At 39.0% G+C, this 26,145-nt stretch overlaps 1 protein-coding gene across 1 annotated transcript in view; it reads left to right on the forward strand.

Annotated features, from left to right (window-relative positions):
* The window catches only part of CCDC150 (coiled-coil domain containing 150), a 74,969-nt gene that overhangs the window by 11,911 nt on the left and 36,913 nt on the right, over positions 1-26,145 (forward strand). Inside the window, exons 2-9 of the mRNA XM_040971909.1 lie at positions 1,027-1,247; positions 1,378-1,556; positions 3,319-3,387; positions 10,334-10,450; positions 11,479-11,608; positions 12,036-12,079; positions 17,378-17,470; positions 22,614-22,721. Of these exons, the coding sequence (XP_040827843.1) occupies positions 1,027-1,247; positions 1,378-1,556; positions 3,319-3,387; positions 10,334-10,450; positions 11,479-11,608; positions 12,036-12,079; positions 17,378-17,470; positions 22,614-22,721 (961 nt within the window). The remainder of the gene's footprint in view (positions 1-1,026; positions 1,248-1,377; positions 1,557-3,318; positions 3,388-10,333; positions 10,451-11,478; positions 11,609-12,035; positions 12,080-17,377; positions 17,471-22,613; positions 22,722-26,145) is intronic.

The following is a 26,145-nucleotide window of genomic DNA, read 5'->3' on the forward strand; positions in this document are numbered from 1 at the left end:
AAAGCTCCATCAACATTAGAAGTGATTAAGTAAATATCCCTTTGCTTAGAACTACAAAAGTTGTGTCATTCCGTGTGTGGACAGACTTTTCAGGGAAGTTTTTTGGGACTGGAGCTATCACTGCAGTCAGCTACAGAAGGCCTGAGGAGTGCCTACCTCTCACCAGGCTGCTGAAGGTCTGTTGTTGCACCCAGTAACTGTTGTGCAAGAGAGTTCGAAGCCAGCATGTTAAAGAACCACTCAAGAATGTGTAGAAAAATCCCTTCAAGAGAGAATCTGGGTTGTGTGCAGTTTTAGCTGTTTCTCTGTACTGCCCCCCATGAGTGGAGTCACTGGAAATGCTTACACCTTTGGCTCAAGGGGTTAAGCCCCTGCTTGTGATGGGGTTTGAGTTGTGGCTCCGCTACTAATTTTAGCTTTCTGCTAATGTGTACCCTGAGAGGTAGCAGGTATTGGCTCCAGTAGTTGAGTCCATGCCACCCATGTGGGAGATGCAAGTTAAGTTTCTGGCTCCTGGTTTCAACCTGGTCCATCCCTGGCTGCTGTCAGCATTTAGGAAGGAAGCCAACAAATGGGAGATCTCTGTCTTTGTTTTTCAAATAAACGAAAGGGGAAAATCTACCATTTTGATCTGTGGTCTACAGAGATGCATATGCCTAATCCCTTTTACTCCTAGAGCTAGAGCTGGCATACTATTTGTACAGTCCAAACATTGTCTCAACCAGATGCCTAGTCTTGGGTTTCCTCCACAATTGTAGAGTTTAGTGCTTAGTGTGGAATATACCATATATGTTTCAGCTTTTCCTGCCATTTTGATGTAGGCTTTTGTTTCAGTTTTATGGTATGTTGACTTGTTTCTGACTTTGCCCTGGGGAATTGATTTGTGTGTTGGTAGTTATTTGCATTTGTTAGTGGAGGATTTTACTGATATCACTCCTCTAATTATTCTTATTAAGGTGAAATGGGTGAGATTGCCATAATGCAAGTCATATTGTGTAATATTTTTGTATTGGAATCTTTGTCTAGAGGCCAAATGGAAGCTCCAAGCTGTTCAGAAGACTCGACCAGCCAGAGAGTCATTACTCCTGTCCAGAACGAAGTAGTAAACTCAGGAAAAACAGATGTTTTATGGAAGAACTGTGAGTTTCTGGTCAATCGAATGTGTCATCTGGAAAGCCTCATCCAGTCCTTGAAGCTGAACATTTTTCGTATACAAACTGAAAAGGATTTAAATCCACAGAAAACAGGTACAGAGAGTACAGAATCATCATAAAGTTGGTTCTGTGGTACTGCTTCCTGAGCTTATGATTCTTTTTATTTCCTGACTACTTCCTCCCCACCCCCATCACTTGACACCGTTACTGTGTTGTCTGGCAGCTTTTCTGAAGGATCGATTAAATATAATACAGGAGGAGCATTCCAAAGACCTGAAGCTGTTGCATCTTGAAGTGATGAATTTGCGCCAGCAACTGAGAAGTGTGAAAGAAGAAGAAGACAAGGCACAAGATGAAGTACAGAGGTTGACTGCCACTCTGGAGATTGCCTCGGAAACAAAGGTTTGAGTCTAGAGTTCTGAAGTACAAACCCACTTGCTAGGTATTATTCAGCAGTTGTCAGATTGGGAAAAAACTGACTCTTGAAATGAGGTTATGTTGATGTGAGCAGTTTTGGAATTTGATATATATCTGTGTTAATAACCTATACTGCTGGATGCTATTAGAAGATTGCTTGGCCTGTATAAAGGATAAGGTTGCAGAGATATGAAATAGATCCCGGGCTCTCCAAGAGTTGATATGCTGAGAAATCAGGCTGTAGTTTGAGAAAAGAGGGGTGGGGGAAAGTAAGAGTATAGGAAATGTTGTAGGCTAATAAGAGAGTATTGCAGAGTAAGGGCTTTGTGTTCAGATGTATTTTGTGAGGGTGAGGATGCCAGCCAGTACAGATTTCATAGGCTTCAGTACATGTAAAAACAGATGAACTGACCTTTGAAAGGTGCAGTAGAGGGCTAAAAAAATTTTCAAGGAGGAGCCACAGAAGTGGCAAAGAAAGAATACGGGCTACTATAAAAGGAACTAACAATGTGGTTCTCCTTCTGTCAGCAAAACAGTGTATCAGGTGATTAAAGTAGGTTTCAAAAAATATCATTTGTTTTGAAGAAAGAGCCAGACAGACAAAATCTTCCATCTTCTGGTTCACTCCCCAAGGTCCAACGAGGGTTGGACAAGGCCAAAGCCAGGAGTTTGGAACTCAGGGTCTCCTACATGGATAGCAGATGCTCAAGTGCTTTCACCATCACCTGCTGCCTCCCAGGGTGTGCATTAACAGAAAGGTGGAATCAGCAGACTATCCAGAGCTCATACTAAGTGATTTTTTTAGTCTTTGTACCAAATGCTGAGCCACAAAGGGCTACTTTGCTTAATGATTGCAAAACCTATTAGGATATTATTGCCTCTATTTTTTAATTTATTTTTATTGAAAAGGCAAATTTACAGAGAAAAGGAGATACAGAAAGATCTTCTATCTGCTGGTTCACTTCGCAAGTGGCCACAAAAGCAGGAGCTGAGACAATCCAGATCCAGGAGCCAGGAGCTTCTTTAAGATCTCCCACATAGGATGCAGGACGGGCCATACTCTCCTGCTTTCCCAGGGGGGCTGGATGGTAAGTGAAGCAGCCAGGACATGAACTGATGCCCATGTGGGATCCTAGTGCATGCAAAGCAAGGATTTTGTCACTAGGTCATTGTGCTGGGCCCCTATTTTTAACAATAAAAGTACTGGGGCCAAAGAGAAAGTACTTCTCCTAGGTCACACTTGCCTGTCTTCTTCTATAACCAGGTTTGAACCTTGATATTTTCAGTAGGCATATTTGGAGCGAAAAGAAGACAAAAACAGCTCTAAGGTTTACATCTGGAATTATACCATTAATAATAAAAAATGTATTTTTCATCCTCAATCATGAATAATGAATGAAGGTAGCAGAAAAAAATAAAGTTCTTAGAAACATAGAAATGTACAAATAGTATAGGAACTATGTCTAATCCGTTACCAACTTGTCCTCTAGTTACTGCCTTATTTGGAAGCTGGTTGTGATTAATTACTGCACTATCTAAAACAAGTGATAGAAATCATGAATAAATGTAACACCTTTCTTTTAAATAAGTCAATGCAATAATTCTGTCAAACTCACTGTATGGATAACCTTATTAAAAACAGCATAAGTTCCCAGGGAAAAAAACCCAGATCTGAACTCATATGCCCATAGATAATATTTTCCTGTCATTTCAGATTATTTAGAACCTTTTCTCCTTCTACTTTTAGAAGAATGCAGCCATTATTGAAGAGGAACTAAAGACCACAAAACGTAAAATGAACTTTAAAATTCAAGAGGTAAGACCAAAAGGTGCTGGGAGATAAAGGAAGTATTAAAATTGTCGAGAGAAACTTTAATGGAGAATGAAAAACTTTGGGAAAATAAAATATGACTATACTAGGAAGACTTGAGACTGTGACATGTATGATTGAAATGATAGTGCTTGCCTTTATATGACACTTACCTGAAACTTCCCTTTGCTTCAATGCTGCTATAAAAATAGAAATAAAAATTAAAATCCTGTCTGAATCATGAAGGAAATGACTACCCTATGCTCTTGCTTGTATTCATGTGCTTACCTGTACTTCAGTTTCACACAAAGGCCTTTTCATCAGAAGCTGTGCTTTAAGGGACTGGCATAGTGATCAAGGCTGTGGCTAGGGTTCTCATATCCCATATTGGAGTGCCTGAGTTCGCAGCTTCTGCACCTGTTTCTGGCTTCATGCTAATATGGACCCTGGGAGGCAGTGATGATGGTTCAAGTGGTTGGGCCCCTACCTCTCCGGTAAGGGTACCTAAATTGAGTTTCAGTCTCCCAGCTTTGACCCACTAGCCCAACCTAAGGCCAGTGTGGGCATTTGGAGACTGAATTAGCGGATTGTAGTACATGCTATCTCTTCCTCTATGAAAAATAATTTTTAAAAAGGATTGGTTAAGTCTCCTAATATGATTGTACCTTAAAGCCTCACTTCCACCTAAGTTTTGCTAAAAGCCATTGGGCTAGAAATTTGCAGCTGGAAACTGGGCCAATCAAAAGAATTACTCAGTGTGTGCTTACCATGACGTAAAAATCTCAATATGCTTTGGCAGCATAGTAATAGACATTACTGCAAAATCAAAAGGATCAAATTGAATTTAAAATTGAGAAATGAACATGTTTTTAATGAAAACTATTACACCAACTGTTTTTAAAAATTGGTAAGCATAGCTACCTGGAAAATTCTGTTATGTGTAATGCTGTTTTTGTGAACAACTGCTGATAAAATCATGGTTGTTCATAGTAAGAATGTATGGTGCTTTAAAAAAAACTATTTTTAGAGCAGGTTTTACTTTACAGAAAAATTGCAGAAAACAGAATTACCTTATACCCACTCCACTCTCCCCATAATTTCTCTTATTACTAACATTTTGCATTAATGTACTTTTTTAACATCTAATGAGCCAATATTGATACATAATTTAAGTCCACAGGTTATACTAGGACTTACTCTTGTGCTGTGCCATCTTAAGGGTTTTTATATAAGCATCATGCCACATATCCAGCATTGCATAGGATCTACTGGAATAGCTTCTGTGCTTTAACAGTGCCTTGAACTCTGATTCTTATCCCTCCCTCCCTCTTGCCCTCATCCCTGACAACCACTGATCTTTTCATTGTCTTTGTTTTTTGTACTGAATGTATATTTTCAATTGTCTATATATTTGAGAATCAGAGACAGATCTCTCATCTGCAAGCTCACTTCCCAAACAGCTGACACTTCTGGAGATGGGCCCAAGGCGGGAACTCAATCCATGTCTCCCACATAACAGAATCCAACTACCTGGCCCTCTGGCTCCCGGGGTCCACATTACCAAGAATGTGGAGTCTGATGGTAGGGCTGGGTTTGATTCCAGTGCTTAAACAGAGATGTGGGCATCTAAAACACTAGACTAAATGCCAGCATCCTCACATATATTTCAAGTTCATGTGTTTTCATGACTTGATACCATGTATTTTGTTGCTAAATGAATTCGCATGGTATATGCAATAGTTTGTCTCTTCACTAAGAAGGGCATCTTGATTATGACTTTTGGCAGTTGTGAAGAAAGCTGTTAAGAATGTTCTGGCAGTTTTTTGTGTGGGCATATATTTTCAAATTGTAGGGAAAAAAAGACTAGAATTCCAATTGTTGGATCATACATCAAGCCAATTTTTAGCTTTGCAAGAAACTGCCAACCTGTTTTAGAAAATGACTGTGCAATTTTGCATTCCCGTCACAAGTTGTAAGAGTTCTTGTATATCCTCACCAACATGTGGTGTTTTCAGTGTTTTGAATTTTTGCTGTTCTAATGAGAGAAACCCACATAATCTAGATTTTCTCCTAAGTTGCCTTTCAGAAGTTTATAAAAACTATAAAATTCTGCATTTTTCATGCTCTTTGATCCACTTTGAGTTATTTTAACAAATGGTGGAATATTTTTCAAAATGTTCAGAGAAAATGGAAAATTTTTATGGATTTTTTTGCACAAAAATAGCTTTAAGTTGCGTTTTCCATGAACTTTAAAAAATAACCTCAGCGATGTAGTGATATGTTATTTAGTTTGCAGTTCAATAATGATGAATGACATTGATTATCTTTTTAAGACTTACTTTACTTGAAAGAAAGAGAAAAGGAAGTTACTGAAAGAGAGAAAGGGAGAAGGAGAGACTTTTCCATCCTTTGGTTCACTTCCCAAATGGCTGCAAGGATCAGAGCTGAGCCAGTCCAAGACTGGAAGCCAGGAGTATTTCTGGGCTTTCCAAGTAGGAGCATGGGCCCACGGATCTTGGCCATCCTCCACTGCTTTCCCTGGCCATCAGCAGAGAGCTGAATCGGAAGTGGAGCAGCCAGGACATGAACCTGATGTCATATGATATGCTGGTGCTGCAGGTGCAGAATTAGTCTTATACACAATTTTATTGGCCCCTGAGGATCTTTGCAAGTGCTTATCACCCTATGTGTATCTTGTGGTGCACTCTTAGATCTTTCGCTGTTTTATAGCTGGGTTGTTCAGTTTCATGCTGTTGAGTTTTAAGTATTCTTAATATATTTTGATTCTAGTAGTCCTTTATCAAATATGTGTTCTACACATTACAGATATTTTCTCCCATTCTGTGGCTTATCTTTTCATTGTCTTAACAGTATCTTTTGAAAATCAGAAGCTTTTAATTTTTATTTATGTGTTTGAAAAAGTGATGGAAAAATCAGTGTTCTTTCTGTTGGTTCATTCGTCATATGGCTGTGGCAGCTGGTGTTGAGCCAGGCCATAACTAGGAACGTGGAACTCCATCCTGGTCTGCCGTGTGGGTGGTAGGAGTGCAAATATTTGGGCCATCATCCACTGTCTTTCTAGATGTGTTAGAAGGAATTTGAACTGTCAATCGGTTACAGGCTGCAGACATAACAAGCGGTAGCTTAGCACGAATTTCAGTAAAGTCTGCTTTTTTTTCATGAATTATAATATTAATGTTAAAGGTGAAAACTCAACAAACTCAAGTAGCCTTATTTTTTTTTGTTAATTTTTGTTAATTTTATACTTACGTCTTTGAATGTTTCGAGTTAATTTTTATAAAAGGTGAGGAATTTTTGTGGGACTTTTTTGCATGTTGATTTCTAGTTCTAGTATTGTTTTAAAACACTATTTTTGTCATTGAACTACCATTCAGCATTATTTTTTGGGGGAAAATCTTGTTATTTAAATATTTCTTTATTGGAAAGGACAAAAAAGAGAAGAGGGGGAAAGATACTCTGTCCACTGGTTCCTGAACCATATGGCTGTGACAGTTTGAGCTACTCTGGGTCAATGTTGGCAGCTCAGAGCTCCATGTGGGTCTCCCAGATGGGATAGCTGCAGCCTAAGTACTTGGGACAGTTTGTGCTGCTCTCCCAGGTTCATTAGTAGCAAGCTGGATTGGAAGTGGAATAGCAGGGACTGCAGCAGTGAGTCCAGTATGGGATGTTGATGGTGCAGACAGTAGGTGTAGGTCACTGCACCACCATGCTGGCCCCTTTTTTCATAATTCTTTTTACGTGATATCTTGGGTTTTTACTGAGGCCTGTCAAGGTGCTGCAGATAGACTATATTTTTCAAGTGAACATTTGAGGGAATATGCAGCAAAAAGGATATTAATTGCTGAGCTGTTGTAACAAAGTCCTACATAGTGAGTGGCTTCAATGGAAATTTCTCAATATTCTGGATGCTAGGAAGTTCAGAATCCAAATGTTGGCAAATTGGAATTCTCCAGAGCGCTCTCCCCTTGGTCTGCTTGCAGAGGGTTGCCTTTCTGGTGTGTCCCCACATGTCTTTGCTCTGTGTATATGCATCTTTGTTGTCTCGGTAGAATGTCTTCTTAGAAGTATACCACGAACCAGATTGGATCAGGGCCTATCCAAATGGCCTCACTTGTACCTAAATAACCTTTTTGAGGTAAAGTGCTAAGTTTTAGGCTCCATGTAAGAATTTTAGGAGAACCCAATTAAGTTTGTAACAGAATTATACGTATAGTAGATATGGCAAGTAATTTCCTAAGAGATAAGAAATCTATACACTGACATATAAATTCTGATACATAATATATCAGAATGCATGTTTTTATATATCACACTAAATATGTCAGATTAGGAACAGATAAATCCAAAACAGATCAGTTACCCTGAATGCTTCAGAGATGACCATCTTATTGATAATGATTATCAAAAATTTCCTTTGGAAGTACTTTTGTACATTATATGTGTACCATTTATGAAAGAAACAATTGCTTCTTTATAAATATTAGCTAAATACTTTCAAACCCAAATAACCAAAATGGTAAAAACAGTTCAAAAGAGTGACAAATCTAATTCTAATTGACCTATAGATTAATTCACATTGGACAGTTGCAACTAAAATACAGATTAAGGGATTTCATGAGAAAGAACTCTGGAACTTCATAAACACAGTAATCTTAAACACATATTTTCATGCTGGGCTTAGAAAAGCATATAAAGCTACTGTATTTGATAGGATGATTATAATCTTAGATCTTGAAAAAAATACAAAAAATGAGAAATACGGTTTATTCTCTCACAATGCTTAGGGTATTTATGTTTGAACAGGAATAAAAGTATTAAAATTCAGATTTGACCACATAAAAATTTAAAACCTCTGTATGTAAAAATAATACTGAGTATCATAGAGAATTAGACAAAAGTCATTAATTTTTCCTTCATAAGGAACTTAGCTACACTTTTAAAAATAAAGGGAAAATGGTAATTACTGACAATTCTTTAAATACATTTATAAAAGGAGTCGACACAGTGATTCAGCTGGCTAATTCTCTGCCTGTAATCATTGGCATCCCATATGAGCAACTGGTTATTGTCCTGGCTGCTCCACTTTCAACCTAGCTCTCTGCTTATAGCCTGGGAAGGCAGTGGAAGATTGCCTGTAGCCTTGGGACCCTGCACCTGTGTGGGAGACCCGGAAGACATTTCAGGCTTTACATCTGCTTAGCTGCCACCATTGCAGTCATTTGGAAAGGGAACAGCGGATGGAAGATATTTCTGTCTCCCTTCTTTCTGTAAATCTTATTTTCCAATAAAAATAAATTTTTTGCTAAAGCAGTCTTTATAAACACTGTATTAGAAGATATTTGATTTCACTAATGACTAAAGGAATACAAAAAGTTATTTTTCATTTATTAAACTAGAAAGAGCTTAATACAGCATGATGCTGGTAAGAATTCTTCAGATACTTCTGATAGGATGAATACTGAAAGAAAAGTTGCAGTATGTATCAAAAGCTAAAAAATATATAATCTTTCATTTTATAGTAATATCTTTGAGGAGGCAGTTCTTTTATTCAAAAGCAGGATAGTAGAGATTGGCATAACAAGTTATTCCTCCTCTTATACTGCCAGCATCCTACATGGGCACCAGTTCCAGTCTTTGCTTCTGCACTCTGATCCATCTCCCTGCTAATGACCTGGAAAAGCAACTAAGGATGGCTCAAATCGTTGGGCCCCTGCACCCACATGGGAGACCTGGAAGAAGCTTCTGGTTTCTGATATGCTCAGCTTTGGAAAAAAAAAGAACAAGAAGCTCTACAAACCCTGTCCTTTTATGTTTTTTTGAATTGCTCATCACTTCGGCATGGTTGATTATATCATTGGCCGTTGGTGATCAGCTTAACTGCCAACCTGTGTCCCTTTCCTGGAGACTGGGAAACTGACAGTACCAGTCTTTTGATCACACCTTCTGCACCTGGGAACAGACTCTCATGTGTGGATTCCCAGCCCCTAGTACTCTAATTAGCATCTGAACATACTCTTAGGCGATCTGGGGATTTTAGTAACTACTTGCCAGGAACCAGGGATGGACATCAAACATATTTCTTATAATAACATGGTCCTTATATTCCTGAGAACATGTTTTATCACCTAATTACCAGTTATTTGTTTAAAGCTTTAAAACAGTTGAAAATCTTTTATGCTACAGTATCATAAAAATATTAAAACCACGAAATAAAAATAGGAAAGTAAGGTTGAAAAATAAAATTATATAATAAAAATTAAAATGTGATACAGGTGTTTTCATACTTGCTTTGCAGCAATCTGTTGTAAGACATATATTTTGCTCCGTCGTAAATATACACCAATATTTCATGAAGCAATACTTCGAGACCTTGCCACTTGCTATTATTTTCTTTGAATCCCATATTGTTTTTTTTAAAAGATTTATTTTTTATTATTTTTTTATTGGAAAGGCGGATATACAGAGAGGAGAGACAGAGAGGAAGATCTTCCATCCGAAGATTCACTCCCCAAGTGAGCTCAATGGCCGATGCTATGCCAATCCGAAGCCAGGAGGCTCTTCCGGGTCTCCCACGCGGGTGCAGGGTCCCAAAGCTTTGGGCCGTCCTCGACTGCTTTCCTGGGCCACAGGCAGGGAGCTGGAAGGGAAGCGGGGCTGCCGGGATAGAACCGGCGCCCATATGGGATCCCGGGCATGCAGAGGCGAGGACCTTAACCACTGCGCCACTGTGCCGGGCCCTAATCCCATATTGTTTTTCTAAGTGTTGCTTGCACATCCACTTTGGAAGTGACTTGAATGCAAGAAATTTGACTACATTTTATCTATCGGGGAGAATCACAATCATGTTTTATAAACTTGGTAGGACACTGGATCTTTATTAAACTTGTATGATCTTTAGCTGGTTTTGCCTAATCACAATGTTTCTCTGTAGCTAAGACGACAACTGGCTCAGGAGAAACACCTCAGGGAATCTCTAGAGAAATCTGGATCAGCCATGCTTCTCAAAATACAAGAAATGGGATCAACTGTGGAGGTGGAACGGAAACAGGTAGAAAGATTTCCTGTCCCAATTAAACCCTCAGAAGAAAAACTGATGCTTCATCTGTAGATTTATAATTTCCTCTATATTTACTATTTTATAATAACCTGTTCTAAGTATGTCTTCAATTTTCTTAAAATTTGTGGAAATAAGAACTAATGCCATTTGATCTAAGGGAGCTAAGGATCAGAGAGGTTCATTTTCCTCAGGTTTTTAAAGGTGAACTCTTAGTTCCCAGTATCATTCCCCAGCGGATGGAGAACATCCAGCCCAGGGACCACAGAAGGTCGCAGAACCGTCTCATCCAGCTTTGTCAAGGCAACCACAGGCAGGACTCAATTCAGCAAGTCTTGAGCAGGCTAGTTTTTAAATTGATCACTGTGTATGACTGTAAATGATATCAGTTTCCCTGCCCTGTACCAACTAACCTGTACTGTAGCACTGGTTTTGAAACCATTGCCTTGTTTTGTTCTGCATATTTTTAGAAAATAGAATTAAAGAGCTAGCATTTGAAAAAAGGAGTATCAGTAAGTTAATCATAAATAAGTTTGTACTATTGATCATTATTTTTGCGTTTATCATGGTTTTAATTTGAACAACCTGTATAAGGCAATTAGTTTCATTAATTTTAGTAACTGAATTGGATTACTTGACATAATTTTAACTAATGATTATCCTTAACAATATATAGAGGATCCAACCTATGAAATTTGTGAATGATCCCTTATTACTGTCTCTTATACTGCCAAAATATTAGCCATGATACATATAGCTTCTTAAATTAGTTTGAGTCTGTTTTTCCACTCACTCTCGTCACATCTCAAGTGGTTAGTAGCCACTTGTGCCCAGTGGCCATTATGTTGGAGAGTACACAGAAATATCTGATCAATAAAACTAACATAAGCATTCTGTTGATATTTTAAGTGTTACATTTTCCTCTTAGTTTTATTAAGACTGAAAATTGTGCCTATGAATGTCCTAAAAGTTAGTTTATTAAAAATCAATCTTACAGAAAAAATTTTCCTGTACAATTTCAGGTGCACATTTTGCAGCAAAACTGTATTGCCCTGCGCGGCTCCATACAGAACACCCAAGAACTACTGGTACAGGAGCAGCAAAAGAAAGGACAGTTGGAGTCTGCTACTTCGCAACTCAAGTTTGATATAAGTATGAAAAAAGATGCTAGGAATCACACTTGGTTAGTTTTTTGAGATTATGTATTAACTCTCTTTAAGTTCTCAAATCCCTCCATTTAACACATCAATTACTGCAGCAACTGCTAAAGAACCCTCCCTGCCTTCACAATCCAGTACCAGCCCAAAAATGCTTGTCTCTCACTGGTGTACAGTCCCTCAAGAAAGTCGTCAGCTGCATGTTGAGTTACATGTGACCTCATTTACGATTGCCAGTAACTGCAGGCTGGCTTCTTGATAATTCTGGAACTTAGTTTCAATCCATAAACATAGGATAGAAACATGTGAACCCTCCTTATTGCCACAGGTAGACTAAAAAGTCAAGCTTTCTCAGGGAAATCAATGCCAGGGATTTCAGTGTAGTAACTATTTTCATAGTTACGTGGACCTTTTGTTTTTAGTTTCCAGAGATGACCTCATTTCGAAGTTGGCTGAAGAAAATAAGGTAAGCTTTTAGGTTTGTAAAATACACAGGGGTCTGGCTACTAAATTGTGTTTCCTTGATCTTGATTTACTGTTGGATTTTTCCTAAAAACTTGATTTTAAAAAGTTTTGGTTAAATGAAAAACGAATGTGACCACATCAAACTAAAAAGCTTCTGTATATCAAAGAAAACAGCAAAGTAAAAAAGCAACCAGTGGAATGGGAGAAAATCTTTGCACACTACACAACTGATAGGAAACTACTATCCAGAATTTACAAAGAGCTTCAGAAACTCAATGGCAGCAAAACAACCCTGTGAAGAAATGGGTGATGGAAATGAACAGACATTTTTCAAGAACAAATTCAAATGGCTAGTAGACGTATGAAAAAATGCCCAGGCTCCTTAGCTGTCAGAGAAATACAAGTGCAAGCTACATTGAGGTTCCACCTAACTCCACTAAGACTGACCTACGTTCAGAACTCTAGTAGCAACACCTGCTGGCATGGATGTAAGGAGAAATCTACCCTCTTTAACTGTAGGGGGTGTAGGCTGCTAGTAGAACCACTATGGAAATCAGCATGGAGAGTGCGGAGTGATCCAGCTGTCCCACTTCTGGGAATATATTCAAAGCAAATGAGATCTGCATATGAGAAAGGGATTTGTGGTACTACCTTTACAGCTGTACAGTCTAATAGCAAAGACATGAAAAAAAAAAGCAGATATCCATCTAAAGAGGAGTAAAGAAACTGAACTTTTTAAAAGCCTTCTCAATTTATGGATGTTTATAATGTCCATAAAAATTTTTTTTAAATATTTATTTATTTATTGGAAAGTCAGATATACAGAGAGGAGGAGAGACAGATAGGAAGATCTTCCATCCGAAGATTCACTCCCCAAGTGAGTGCAATGGCTGGTGCTGTGCCGATCCAAAGCCAGGAGCCAAGAACTTTCTTCCAGGTCTCCTACACGGGAACAGGGTCCCAAGGCTTTGGGCTGTCCTCGACTGCTTTCCCAGGCCACAAGCAGAGAGCTGGATGGGAAGTGGAGCTGCCGGGATCAGAACCGGCGCCCATATGGGATCCCGGGGCGTTCAAGGCAAGGACTTTAGCCGCTAGGCCACACTGCCAGGCCCCATAAAATTTTTTTTTAAATCAGTTGTAGATTCAGGATATTAATGGCTATTAAGAACTAAGAAATGATTTCATACAGATCATTATAGTTTGAAAAAGGCAATTATACAAAAAAGCTCTATTTATGTGTTTGCATAAAATATATAATTTGTATTTATAAAGCTGAAAGCCATGCAGTTTTCTTATAATGTATATTATCCATAAACATTTTGAAGGCCTTTTTTATATCTTAAAAGAACAATCATCTTGTATTATGTGTCATCTGGATTCCATTTGGAATAATATTTCTTGATGCTGTCTCAATTCTATGTTGCATGTTTATTTTTCTTGAGTTGTGTTTTCTGAAAAATAGAAAAGTAGTTCTCTCCGAAGGAACACATTTGTATTTTGTCCTTCCCAGTTATCTTAAGGTGTACTTAGGAGAAAAAGGCCAAGCCATGACCCACATCTCTGGCACCTTCCTTCTCAGCGACAGTTGACTTTTCCCGCTTTTGAAAATAAAGAAGGAAACTTTCTGCTGACCCACCTCCAGGAACTTATTCATGAAAGTAGAGTCACTTCAAGCTGCAAAAATCCTTGAATGTGTTACTTTAAAACCAGGTGATCTAACAGCTAATAGGAAAAATGTGTATGCAATACAAGACAAAAGATACTTAAACTTATAATTTTCTTAAAATAATAATACTAGGTAAATGTTCAGGGTATGATTTTAGGCAGATGTTCCTAAGTTGGAATCCCAATATGAGACCAGATTTAATAAAGCACTTTTTTTAAAAACATAAGCTGCTTATTTTTCAGAGCAGTTTTAAGTTCACAGCAAGGTTGAACTGACAGTACCAAGACTTCCTGAATATAACCTACACTGTAGATGTATGGCCTCCCCGTTATCTGCATCCCCCACTACAGTGTTACATCATTTAGTTGATGAATCTACACTGGCACAGTAATATCACCATAGTTTCTCTATGGAATCACATTTTTATTCTAATTTTTAATTGATTTTTTGACAGAATCAATATGATTGTTTTTTGTTTATTTTAAAGATTTATTTTTGTTGGAAAGTCGGATATACAGCGAGGAGGAGAAACAGAGAGGAAGAACTTAAGTCTGTTGATTCACTCCCCAAACAGGCACAATGGCTAGAGCTGTGCCATCCAAAGCCAGGAGCCTCCTCTGAATTTCCCACACAGTCACAGGGTCCCAAGGCTTTGGGCCATCCTCGACTGCTTTCCCAGGCCACAAGCAGGAAACTGGGTGGGAAGTGGAGATGCCAGGATTAGATCCAGCACCTGTGTGGGACCCCAGTGTGTGCAAGCCACTAGGCTACTGCACTGGGCCCAGAATCAGTGTGATTTGTAGATACAAGTCTAACAACATGATATTCACTTAGTGATCACTTTTTGTGCTGTACATTCTATGGATTTGTACAAATGTGTAATTACCTGTGTCTACTATTTTCATTTCATACTCTATAGTTCGCCCTAAAATGCTCTTTGCTCCATCTGTTCATTTCTCTTTTCAACCAACCCTCTTTGCCCCGACCCATTGCCATCACTAATCTTTTAATTGCCTCCATTGATTTGCATTTTCCATTATAATATAGTCAAATCATGTATGTAGACTCTTCAAACTAATTTTAAGTTTGTTTTTTTTTAAATCTGAGAAGCAGGTTGACAGAGAAGGTCTTCCACCTTCCTCTCCCTAATGGCCACAATGGCCAGAGCTGATCTGATCTGAAACCAGGAGCTCCTTCTGTGTCTCCCAGGTGGGTGCAGGGGCACAAGGACTCGAGCCATCCTTTGCTACTTTCCACATCACAGGCAGGGAGCTGGATCAGAGGTGGAGCAGCTGGGACTCAAACTGGTGCCCATATGGGTACTGTTGCTGCAGGATGAGGATTATTGTGATAAGCCACTGTGCTGGTACCCAGACCAATTTCTCTTACTGAATAAGAACATTTAAGTTTCCTTCACATCTTTTCATCAATTTGTAGCTCATTTATATTTTAAATAGTATTTATCTGAATGCACCACTTCAGTTTATACATTAAGCTGTAGAAGGATTATCTTGATTGATTCTGAATTTAGAAATTATGGGAGAATCAAGATGGCAGAATAGGGTAAGGACACATTTAAACGGATGGAAAAACATTTAATGAGGATGAAGCAGAGAGGACATATTTCAGGAAATAGAAGAGGACAGAACAACAGCAGAGGGGTACCTGGAGACTGACAGACACAGGAAAGCAGTGGACACAATGGTGTTGTGTTGCAGTGACTGGTACTCCAACTCCGACTAACAGTGATCTGAACTCCACCAGCAACCAGGTGGAAAGGGACTTTCACTGGGAGCCTGGGAGGTGAACTCAAAGAACTGTCCATCCTGTTGGTCTGTTTGATTTTACCAGGAACAGAGACAGAGCAGCAGATCCCAGAGGGGCAGTGCGACAGCAGGGTGGATTTCACAGCCCAGTCAGCCCCCTAGAGCCAAATTGGCTGCCATTTTGCGTAAGAAGGCAAAGGCAAGGGAAAGGACAGAGCGTGCTCTGAGCTGGGAGTGAATTCATTTCTGACTCAGTGAACTGCAGCAAAGTGGGTAGCCCTCAGACCTGATGGCCAGTAGATCAAGAACTGTAGTAGTGGTACTCCAGGCACCATTTTGTACACTGTGGCAATAGCTTTAGGACTATAGGAGACAACCGTGACCTGCGCATGTGCTGAGCTTGCGAGAACTCGCTGAGTTCTGTGGATTCCACTGGTTCTGCAGGAAAATAATACCAACTATGGCATCACATTGGTCAAAATAGGTCCGTGTGGCACCCAGACCTAATGTCCAACAGGTTCTGAGAAGATCAGCACCACCAACAATCTAATTATATACGACACCTGGTATCTCTCAAATCCTGAGACCTGCTCCAACAGGAAGTGGGAAAAAGGCTGCAGAGACAATGGTGGAGCCTCAGCACAGTATCACAGGAGGTGGAGATTGGTGAACCAGGAGCTGGGGCTACAGAGACCATGGTGGAAATCTTACGTAAGAACCCAGACCTGGAGCTCGCTGGAGTTGTGGTACAAGTGGCTGCAAGCAAGAAGTTGTGCACTAACTGCAATAAGTAAAATCGCATTGTAGACCTGTGGATGACAGAGCTTAGAAACCTGCCCCAAGGAGAAGACTGCTAACCACAAGTAAAATGAGAAGAGCAAAAGAAGTGACAGAGGAATAATGAATATTACCTAAGATTCCTCTGCAAAAGAGCAAAACCCTTTGCCAACCTCAGAGTTAACTGAGGAAGACATCGAGAAAATGAGGGACACAGAATCCATACGACTCATTTTAAAGCTCCTGATCAACAATGAGAAGCAAATATAAGAGTTCGAAGAATTTAAGGAAGCAATAAGCCAAATGAAAGCTGATATATCAGAAATTAAGAACACAGTAGAGCAAATTAAAAGCACAGTGGAGAGTCTCCAAAATAGAATGAAGCAAGTAGAAGAAAGAATCTCAGAATTGGAAGGTATTTCCTGTCATCAGAGAGAAGCAAACAAAAAGCTGGAAGCAGAGCTGGATCAGGCCAAAAAAAAAAAAAATCAAGAATTGAAAGACACTATTAAGAGGCCAAATATAAGAGCTATTGGAGTCCCAGAAGGTGCAGAAAGAGAAGCTGAGTTTACAAATGTATTTAATGAAATAATTAAGGAAAATTTCCCTGAATTTTGGCAATTATGAATCAAACAGCTATAAACATGTGCATAGGTTTTTATGTGGACCTAATTGTTCTGCTATTTGGGGTAAACACTAGGGAATGTGATTTCTAGGGTTTTTGATAAGAATGTATGTAGTTTGCTAGGAACGTTCCCAGTTGCTTCCACAGAAATTATGCCATTTTACAGTTACACCAGCAGTGAACGAGAGCTCCTTTTGCTCCACATCCTTGTCAGCATTCAGTGTTACTGTTCTGGTTTTGGCCATTCTGCTTAATAATGGTTTGTTAATAAACAATTTTGATAGGTAATTTATAAGTGATTACATTGAAATAAAGTAGGAGACACTAAGGTTTTGAGCAGTTTTTCAGAAGATACTTGCGTATAATTGGCACTTATACTGGTGCTGGCAAAACTACAGAAAAATTATGTTTACAAAGATGAATGTTTGAAATAGGGAGTATACTTTTGTTTTTTTACCCCTACAGAATTTGCAGATGTCTTTAAACAAAGAACAGGAAGAAAATGCAAATTTGAGGTCTGAAATCATAACTCTTCAGGAACAATCAGAGAAGACACAGGTATATCTTTACCAATAATTTTTAGATTTTAGCTTTATTCTGTTAAAGAATCAAGATAAGTCTGGATCATATCAATTCATTCTATAGATTTTCCATCATTTTATTTGTATAAGATGAATTTTAGCTATGAAGCATTGATAAGGTGACTCCATTCCTCATTTCATCCTTCACACCCTGTAATGCCTAAGAATACAAGGCACACTATTACAGTTGCCTTTGCTGCCTTTCTAATCTACTCAAGAAATAGGCACTTTTTGCCCACCGCAAGCAGAATGATGGATTTACGGGAAATTCAATGGCAAAGGTCTTAGAGTTTCCTTTGTGTCTCCCATTGCCCATAGCACATTTTGATACTTAATAAATTCTTTCTGCATTCTAAAATTAGATATAACCATTTTCTATGTGATGGTAATTTCCCAGGCTAATTTTTTTTGCTGATATATTAAAAGTCAGCAAATAGGCAAAGTAGCATTATTTATCACAGGGTTTCATGAAATGTTTATCTTCTAATATAATTTGGTACATTTTGATTAGATCAACATTAAAATTTTACCATTATGCTGACTAATGCTAAATAAAATGCAAATGTCAGTTCTTCTACAAAATAGTTCCTACTACTCTTCCTATACTAACAATAGTTAAGGTTTTTAATGAGCCCATTCCACGTTCCAGGCACTATTCTCAGCACTTACAGTAGTAGCAGATGGCAATTCTCACAATAACTCTATGAAATGGAAAGTTTGCACATTGTTAAGGAAGTTGATAAAAAGGTTTAATAATACATATAAGTGGCAAAGATAGTTTGAGCTCAAGAATTAAGCTCCAAAAAATGAGGTTTTAAATTTTTTATTCAAATGCAAATTTAGAAAGGAGAGACAGAAAGTGAGAGAGATCCTCCTTCTGCTGGTTCACTCCTAAATGGCTGCAATGGCCAGAGCTTGGATTACCCAAAGCCAGGAGCCTGGAGTTTGCACCATGTGGCTGCAGGGGCACAAGGACTTGAGCCGTCCTGGTTGCTTTCCCAGGTATTAGTAGGGAGCAGGATCAGAAGAGGGACATGAAGAAACACCTGTGTTAGATGCTAGCACTGAAAGCTAAAGCTTAGCTTACTATGCCATGATGTTGGCTCCTCACTGCTTCTTTCTAAAGGGGCAAGGATTCTCTTAGTTTGTATGTCTGGTTAGGAATTCACATGGCTCTGAAGGTCTTCTTAACCACCTTAGCATACACACTGCTTATAATACTTACCAGATACTCTCATCTGTTTTTCTATCTTATTTTATGCTTCTGTCCTATTTCTTCTTTGGAGTTTTGTCTTACATAATTTGTTTATTAAAATGTAAGATTCTTGCCAAATGTGTCTTACAAAAATAACTGAAATATTTTTATATGTAAGCTCTAAAATATCAAGACAAGAAAATTACTAATGGACATATGATAGATCTTAGGAATAAGGTTTCTGTTTTAAACTGAGAGATTGATGGCAAAATTCCTATTTTACCTTTGTACATTTTATAGTTGGTGGTGAAGAAGCTTAGACATTTTGTATTACCATTTAAGTAATCTTAAAATTTCATATAATTAAGATATTTTATTTCTGAAATGATAGCCTGCCCTTTACATTGCAAATTACATTTTGGACATATCTTACTCTAGTTGAGAAATGTATAAAGAAGATCAAATAAGAACAAATGCCTTGTTGCTTCACCAAGTCAAAAATACATATATATCTAAATAGGGACCATCAAGATTGGGGAATCGGGTAAAGACACATTTAAACAGACAGATTAGCCAATATGAAGCAAAGAGGGAACATTCCAGGAAATAGAAGAGGACAGAACAACAGAAGAGGGGTACCTGAAGACTGACAGACACAGGAAAGCAGTGGACACAACGGTGTGGAGTTGCAATAACTGATACCCCAACATCATTCAGTAAATGGTGATCTGAACTTCACCTGCAGCCAAAACTCTGAGAGCTCTGGAGATGAACCCAGACAAAGAATTGCCTGTCCTACTGGTCTGTTTGATTTGATAAGGAACAGAGACAGAGCAGCAGGTTCCATAAGGGCGGTGGAGGAACAGAGTGAATTTCATAACCCAGTCTGCCCCATCGAGGTGAATTAGGCACCATTTTGTTTAAGGAGGCAAGGGCAGTGGGGCAGGATTGCGCATTCACTGAGCTGGGAATGAACTCATTTCAGGTTCAGCAAACTGCAAAAACATGGCATCTGCAGGTTCTACCCAAGATATGTCCAGGTAGCCCTCACACCTGATAGCCAGCAGATCAAGAACACTAGTAGTGGCACATCAGGCGCCATTTTGTACATGTGGCAAAGAATTTAAGACTGCAGGGGACAACAGTGAGCTGTGCATGCGCTGAGCCTGGAGTACTGAACTCCGTGGATTGCACTGGTCCCACAGGAAACTAATACTGACTGTGGCATTATACGGGTCAAAATAGGTCCATGTGGCCCTCAGACCTAACAACCAACAGGTTCTGGCAAGATTACCACAACCAACAACCTAGCTATAGAGGACAACTGGTGTCTCCCTAATCCTGGGACCTGCTCCAACCAAAAGTGGGACAAAGGTTGTATGGACAATGGTGCAGCCTAAGCACGGTATCACAGAGATGGAAACTGGTGAGCCAGGGGCTGGGGCTACAGAGACCATGGCAGAAGTCTAAGAACCCAGACCTGGAACTCACTGGAAGAAGTGGCACAACTGACTGCCACAAAGAGCCGTGTGCCAACCACAGTAAGTAAAATCGAACTGTAGACCTGTGGGTAACAGAGCTTAGAAACCTGCCCTAAGGAGAAGAATCTGATAACCAGAAGTACAATGAGAAGAACAAAAGAAGAGACAGAGAAATAATGAATATTACTGAAGATTCCTCTGTAAAGGAACAAAACCCTTTGCCAACATCAGAGTTCACTGAGGAAAAGACACTGAGAAAATGAGGGATACAGAACTCAAAACACTTGTTATAAAACTTTGTAACAATGAGAAGCATTTAAAGTAGGTATTCAAGGAATATGTCACACTGGAAAAGAATCAAATGAAAGCTGATATATCAGAAATGAATAATATAGTAGAGCAAATTAAAAGTACAGTGGAAAGTCTCCAAAATAGAATGATGGAGGCAGAAGAAAGAATCTCAGAACTGGAAGAAATTTCCTGTCATCAGAGAGAAGCAAACAAAAAGCTGGAAGCAGAGCTGGATCAGGCCAAAAAAAGAATTTAAGAATTGAAAGACACTATTAAGAGGCCAAATGTAAGAGTTATAGGAGTTGCAGAAGGTGCAGAAAGAAAAGCTTGTTTTAAAAATGTATTTAATGAAATAATAAGGAAAATTTCCCTAATCTAGAGAAAGAATTGGGAAACAACATCCAGGAGGGGCACAGAACTCATAACAAGGTTGACCAAAAATGATCTTCACCACGACACATGATCATCAAGCTCTGTTCAATGTAACATATGGAAAAGGTCCTTAAATGTGCATATGAAAAAAATCAACTGACAGGGCCCGGCACAGTGGCGCAAGTGGTTAAAGGTCCTCGCCTTGCATGCCCGGGATCCCATATGGGCGCCGGTTCTAATCCCGGCAGCCCCGCTTCCCTTCCAGCTCCCTGCTTGTGGCCTGGGAAAGCAGTCGAGGACGGCCCAAAGCTTTGGGAACCTGCACCCGCGTGGGAGACCCGGAAGAGGCTCCTGGCTTCGGATCGGCATAGTATCGGCCCGTTGCGCTCACTTGGGGAGTGAATCTTCGGATGGAAGATCTTCCTCTCTGTCTCTCCTCTCTGTATATCCGCCTTTCCAATGAAAAAATAATAAAAATAAATCTTAAAAAAAAAATCAACTGACATATTAAGGAATGCCAATTAACCTGACAGGAGACTTCTCACAAACTCTACAGGCAAGAAGAGAATGGAGTGACATATTCCAGATTCTAAAAGAAAAAAATTGTCGGCCTAGGAAAACATACCCAGCAAAGCTTTCTTTTGTCCTCAAAATGAAATAAAATTCTTTCACAGTAAAGAAAAGTTGAAAGAATTTGCCTCTTCCAAACCTGCCCTACTAATGATACTTCAAGATGTTCTTTTGACAGAGAAAAGGAATAGTGCCCACCAAAACCAAAGGCAAGTGTGGAAGAACATCCCAGTAAAATGACAACAGAAGACTAAACCAATGAACAACCTATTGCTAAAATGACAGAACTAAATTACCACCCATTCATATATTAACCCTTAATGTGAATGGCTTAAATTCATCAATCAACTGTCTTGGAATAGTAGACTTGATTGAAAAACAAAACCCATCACTTTGTTTTCTACAGGAGACCTATTTCACCAGCAAAGATCAGCGGAAACTGTCTCATGGATTTTTATTTTCTTTTGTTACTTTCACCTCTTCTAAACACTTTCTTATTAAATTCTTCACTGACTCACCGATCACACAGAAGCATTTTCTTCAAGAAGGTTCTTGATTTTCATTTCTTCAGCGACACGTTAGTAATTCAATAGCTTGTTCAACTTCACAGTGTTAATTTCTTATTTTTTTTTCCTGTTGTTGATGGTGTTTTGTGGCTTTTCATTTAAGGGGATGTATAGTAACTGTGTGTGGAGACTGTCATATCCAGATATGAGGACACAATGCAATATGCATCTCTACTTCCAGACAAAGATGGACTCCCAATAAAACTCTTTACTATATCTTGACAACTATACTCTTGACAGCTTTATCTTGACTTTACTATATCCTGGACTCTCTGCCATTGTCCATGACTGCCATGATGGATATGATTGTCTATTGAGAATTATACTATAGTAATTATATAGGGGAACTCAGTGAGGGGGGCGGAATTAGGGAGGTGATAAGGAAAATCCCAGGGCCTATGGAACTGTATCATATAATGATAACAATAAAAAGTAAAATAAAAAAATACATCTAAATAATTTAGAATTATTTGGGAATTAACTTCAAATATTTGAAAGTATTAATACACTAAGGAAATGTCCATTGGAGATGGCAGAAATCCTTGGGCACATGCATAGTGACATATTACGCATTCGTTAAAAATATTATGTAAGTCAAAGTCCTTCACTGGAGAGACCGTTGATCTGCTGTTTATGTTTTCTTAGGTTTTGAATGACCAACTGAGTAGAAAGTGTTCAGAATTAAACATCATGCTTCAGACTGTCAGTATGGAAAATGCCAGAATCATTGCTGACCATCAAGCCATCCTACAGGTAATCATCTAACACTAGCAAACTGATTTATCAAGACTTACTTATATATTGGTCTAGTCATTTGACAAGCAGAGCCACACAAAACAAGGAGGGACAAAGTGAGAGATCTTTGATCTGCTAATTGACTCACCAAATGACCATTTCAGCTGGCTTGGGACCAGAATAAAACCAAGAACCAGGAACTCCATCCTGATCCATATTCTTTCCTTCCCAGAGTGTTAGCAAGAAACTAGATCAAAACTAGAACAGCTAGGACTTGAACTCGCACTCCAGCATGAGGTGGAGTTATAAGTAGTGACGTAGACTTCTACATCACAACACTAGCCACAAATGCTAGCAAACCCCAAGAGAGTCCAAGGAAAGTCAGCCTTGCTGAGAGATTGACTCTTACGTGTGCTAACTGGATAAAAAGACTATTTTAACAATCAGTTTCAGGAAAGTTACTGGCTTATTTGTTTGTTAGTGCCTTTGTTTTCATCAGAGGAGTGATTTGGTCTTAGCTTACTGCTTCGTAATAGTGTCTTCGGAAGTGTCATTAAAATTATGACAGTGAAAATTGTCAGTGAAAAAAAAAGTGTCAGTGAAAATTATGTAGCTATCTATAGAATTATGAGTACCTAAGACAAATCCCAAAGGATATACCTTTTCACTGAGCAGTCTGAAAACACCATATTATCCTTAGGCCATTCCCCATGCTGATAATGCTCTTCATCTCAGCTCTTTCAAGAATTGTTTTTGATATATTTTGATTGGAATGAGCTTTATTGCTCCAATAAAGAAGGCATGAGTTTTCCCTTAGAACTTTTATCCCTAGAACACTATGCAAGCTATTATATAACTATTGTGTTTTTCTTTTAGCATATATCCACCAGTGTATTGAGGAATTTATATACTTTACCTATTTTACTTGTAGCAGCTGTTAATATAATGTACCTAATTGTATACATAAGAGAAATGGAATTGGGAGCAGCATTGTAGCACAGCTGACTTAATTGCCACTTGTGACACTGACATTTCATTTAAAAATGCCAGTTCTGGTTCCTGCTGCCCTGCTTCCAGCTAATGCACCTGTAAAGGCAGTAGAAGATGGTTCAAGTGTTTGGATCACTGGCATACATATGGGAGACCAGAATATGGGATTATGAGTCTTCTCTCCTGTTTTCATCCTAGCACTGACTTGGCTGTTAGGCCTTTTGTGGGGTAAGCTGGAGGGTGGAAGATCAATAGATCAATAGGTCTGTCTCTCCCTCTCCTTTTCCTCTTTGTTTCCCTCCCATTCTCCCTCCCTCTCCCCTTCCCTGCTTCTCTTCCTACCATATCAATTTGCCTTTCAAATAAATCTTTCTTTTTTAAGAAAAATGAAGTTTGTAGAAATCAGTTAATTTGCCCAAAGTCACCTAACTAGTTGGGAGCAAAGTTAAGTTAAAAAAAAAAAAAAACAGCTCAGACTGCAGCATTAGTTTTTCTGGTCATTAAATTATGCTGGCTGCCTTGTCTATATTCTCTAGGAGTGATTTATGTACATGGTTTATTTCCTGTTACATTGTGAGCTTCCGGGAAGTAGGGATAGTATATGTGTATCTGTTATTTCCCATACTGCTAAAAAAGCTTTAGACATAGTAAATATTCAATAATTTTTTTATTAATTCAATATACATTCTGTGCGAATATAGTGATAAATCTATTCAGAATTATAGAATTGAGGAGTAGGATCTGTGGTATATCAAGTTAAGCCTCTGCCTGGAACACTGGCATCCCATATGGGCTCCTGCTTAAGTTGTGGCTTCTCTACTTCCAGTCCATCTCCCTGCTAATATGCCTAAGAAGGCAGCAGAGGATTGTAGAAGTGTTCGGTGCACCCATGTTTGAGACCCAGAAGAAGCTCCTGGCTTTGGCTGGCCCAGCTCTGATGGATGCAGTCCTCTGGGGAGTAAGCCAGTGAATGGAAGATTCTCTCTGTGTCTCCTCTCCCTGTGACTCTTTCAAATAAAAATAAACCCTTTTAAAAAAAAAAATTCGCTATATGACACATTTCTTAGGCTCTGAGATTCCCCCAACCCCTTCCTGTACCCTCCCCCCATGTTGTTTTCCTCCACATTGTTGCAGTAGTACAGTTCATATGGTCATGATTCCTTCATTGTGGGCATGGATCATGCAGAGAGTCTGGCATCTTATTCAACAGTTTCCTTTGGAGACCATCCGTAGTCTGAAAGTAGAGCTGGCAGAATATCAGCCCCTCCAATGAAAAGCTGCAACATAACATCAACAACATTATGGAGTTAACTGATATGGTGTTGATTAACCAATATGTTAGAAAATGCAAGTTCTTAACCACATCCTGTGACTACTTCATTGATTTTTCAATTTTAATTAATACACAACCGGCTGCTATACACCTTAGTATGGTTATAGGGTACTATTCAGCTGTCTCATGTCTATTTTCATTTTTATATTTAGCAGTTTATAGTATTGAAGCATAATTTTTACTGAGCTTGGTAAATTTAGGATAGTCCAAACCTACGTATAACTCTAACAAGGCATATGTTAACAACTGAGATTGTCAAAAATATAATTTAAAAAATGGGAAAAAAAACTACAATTGAGGTACAGAACAGTTTTAGGAGGGGTGTACAGAGAAATCTTCAGTACTTTAGTGAGGAGTAACTAATCTTTGTGTCCTACCTAGTAAGGTATATGTGAGTCCACTTTCCTTATTGGTCTCTGTCTATCTAATTAATCTGGGGGGGAGTTGGGGGGACTCCGGAGCTACCCTGGTGGTCATTGCAAGAGAGGGTAGGGATCCAAAGTTGGAACTAAGGACGAACCAGAGAAAGCTCCTCTCCCGAGTCTCAAAGGAAGTTTACTGTTCTGTTTCTGAGAACTACTCAGGGCTCCTGTTGTTCCGATGACATTAGATCCTGTGAGGAAAGATCTGGGCTTCTTCCATCCCATGTGGTAGATCCAAGAGGGAATGGATGATCTCAGAGTTCTCGGCCTACGAGGGCACTCCAATTCCCTGTGATCTCCTTGGCAGTTGGGATATAGTCCTTGGTGCCCATGCTGATAGTCCTTGGTGAGTCTCCGGCGTTAGGATACAAGCCTCCTCCTGTCTTCCTGTTCCACTCTGGGGTCACCCCACCTGTTCTGTGCATATGACCTCCTGTTAAGAGGCAGTAAGGATCGCTCTTGGATCCCACTGTGTGTCTTTATAGTTTTTGCTAATGTCTAATGCAGATTCAAGTCTGCTATCTATAAGTTACCTGTTATAATCTTGACAGATATACTTAACATCTCTGCTCTCCTGACCCATTGCAGAATAACATGGGGTATTAAAAGCATATAAGGCTTTTCAGTTCTTTGATGTAGATCCTAAGCAGTCTGTCTCTCGTTGATAATTGGTTACATCATAATATCTTACTGTGTG

The sequence above is a fragment of the Ochotona curzoniae genome, unplaced genomic scaffold (assembly GCF_017591425.1).
Source record: "Ochotona curzoniae isolate NIBS_2020 unplaced genomic scaffold, NIBS_Ocur_1.0 contig_2210, whole genome shotgun sequence".
Taxonomy (NCBI): domain Eukaryota; kingdom Metazoa; phylum Chordata; class Mammalia; order Lagomorpha; family Ochotonidae; genus Ochotona; species Ochotona curzoniae.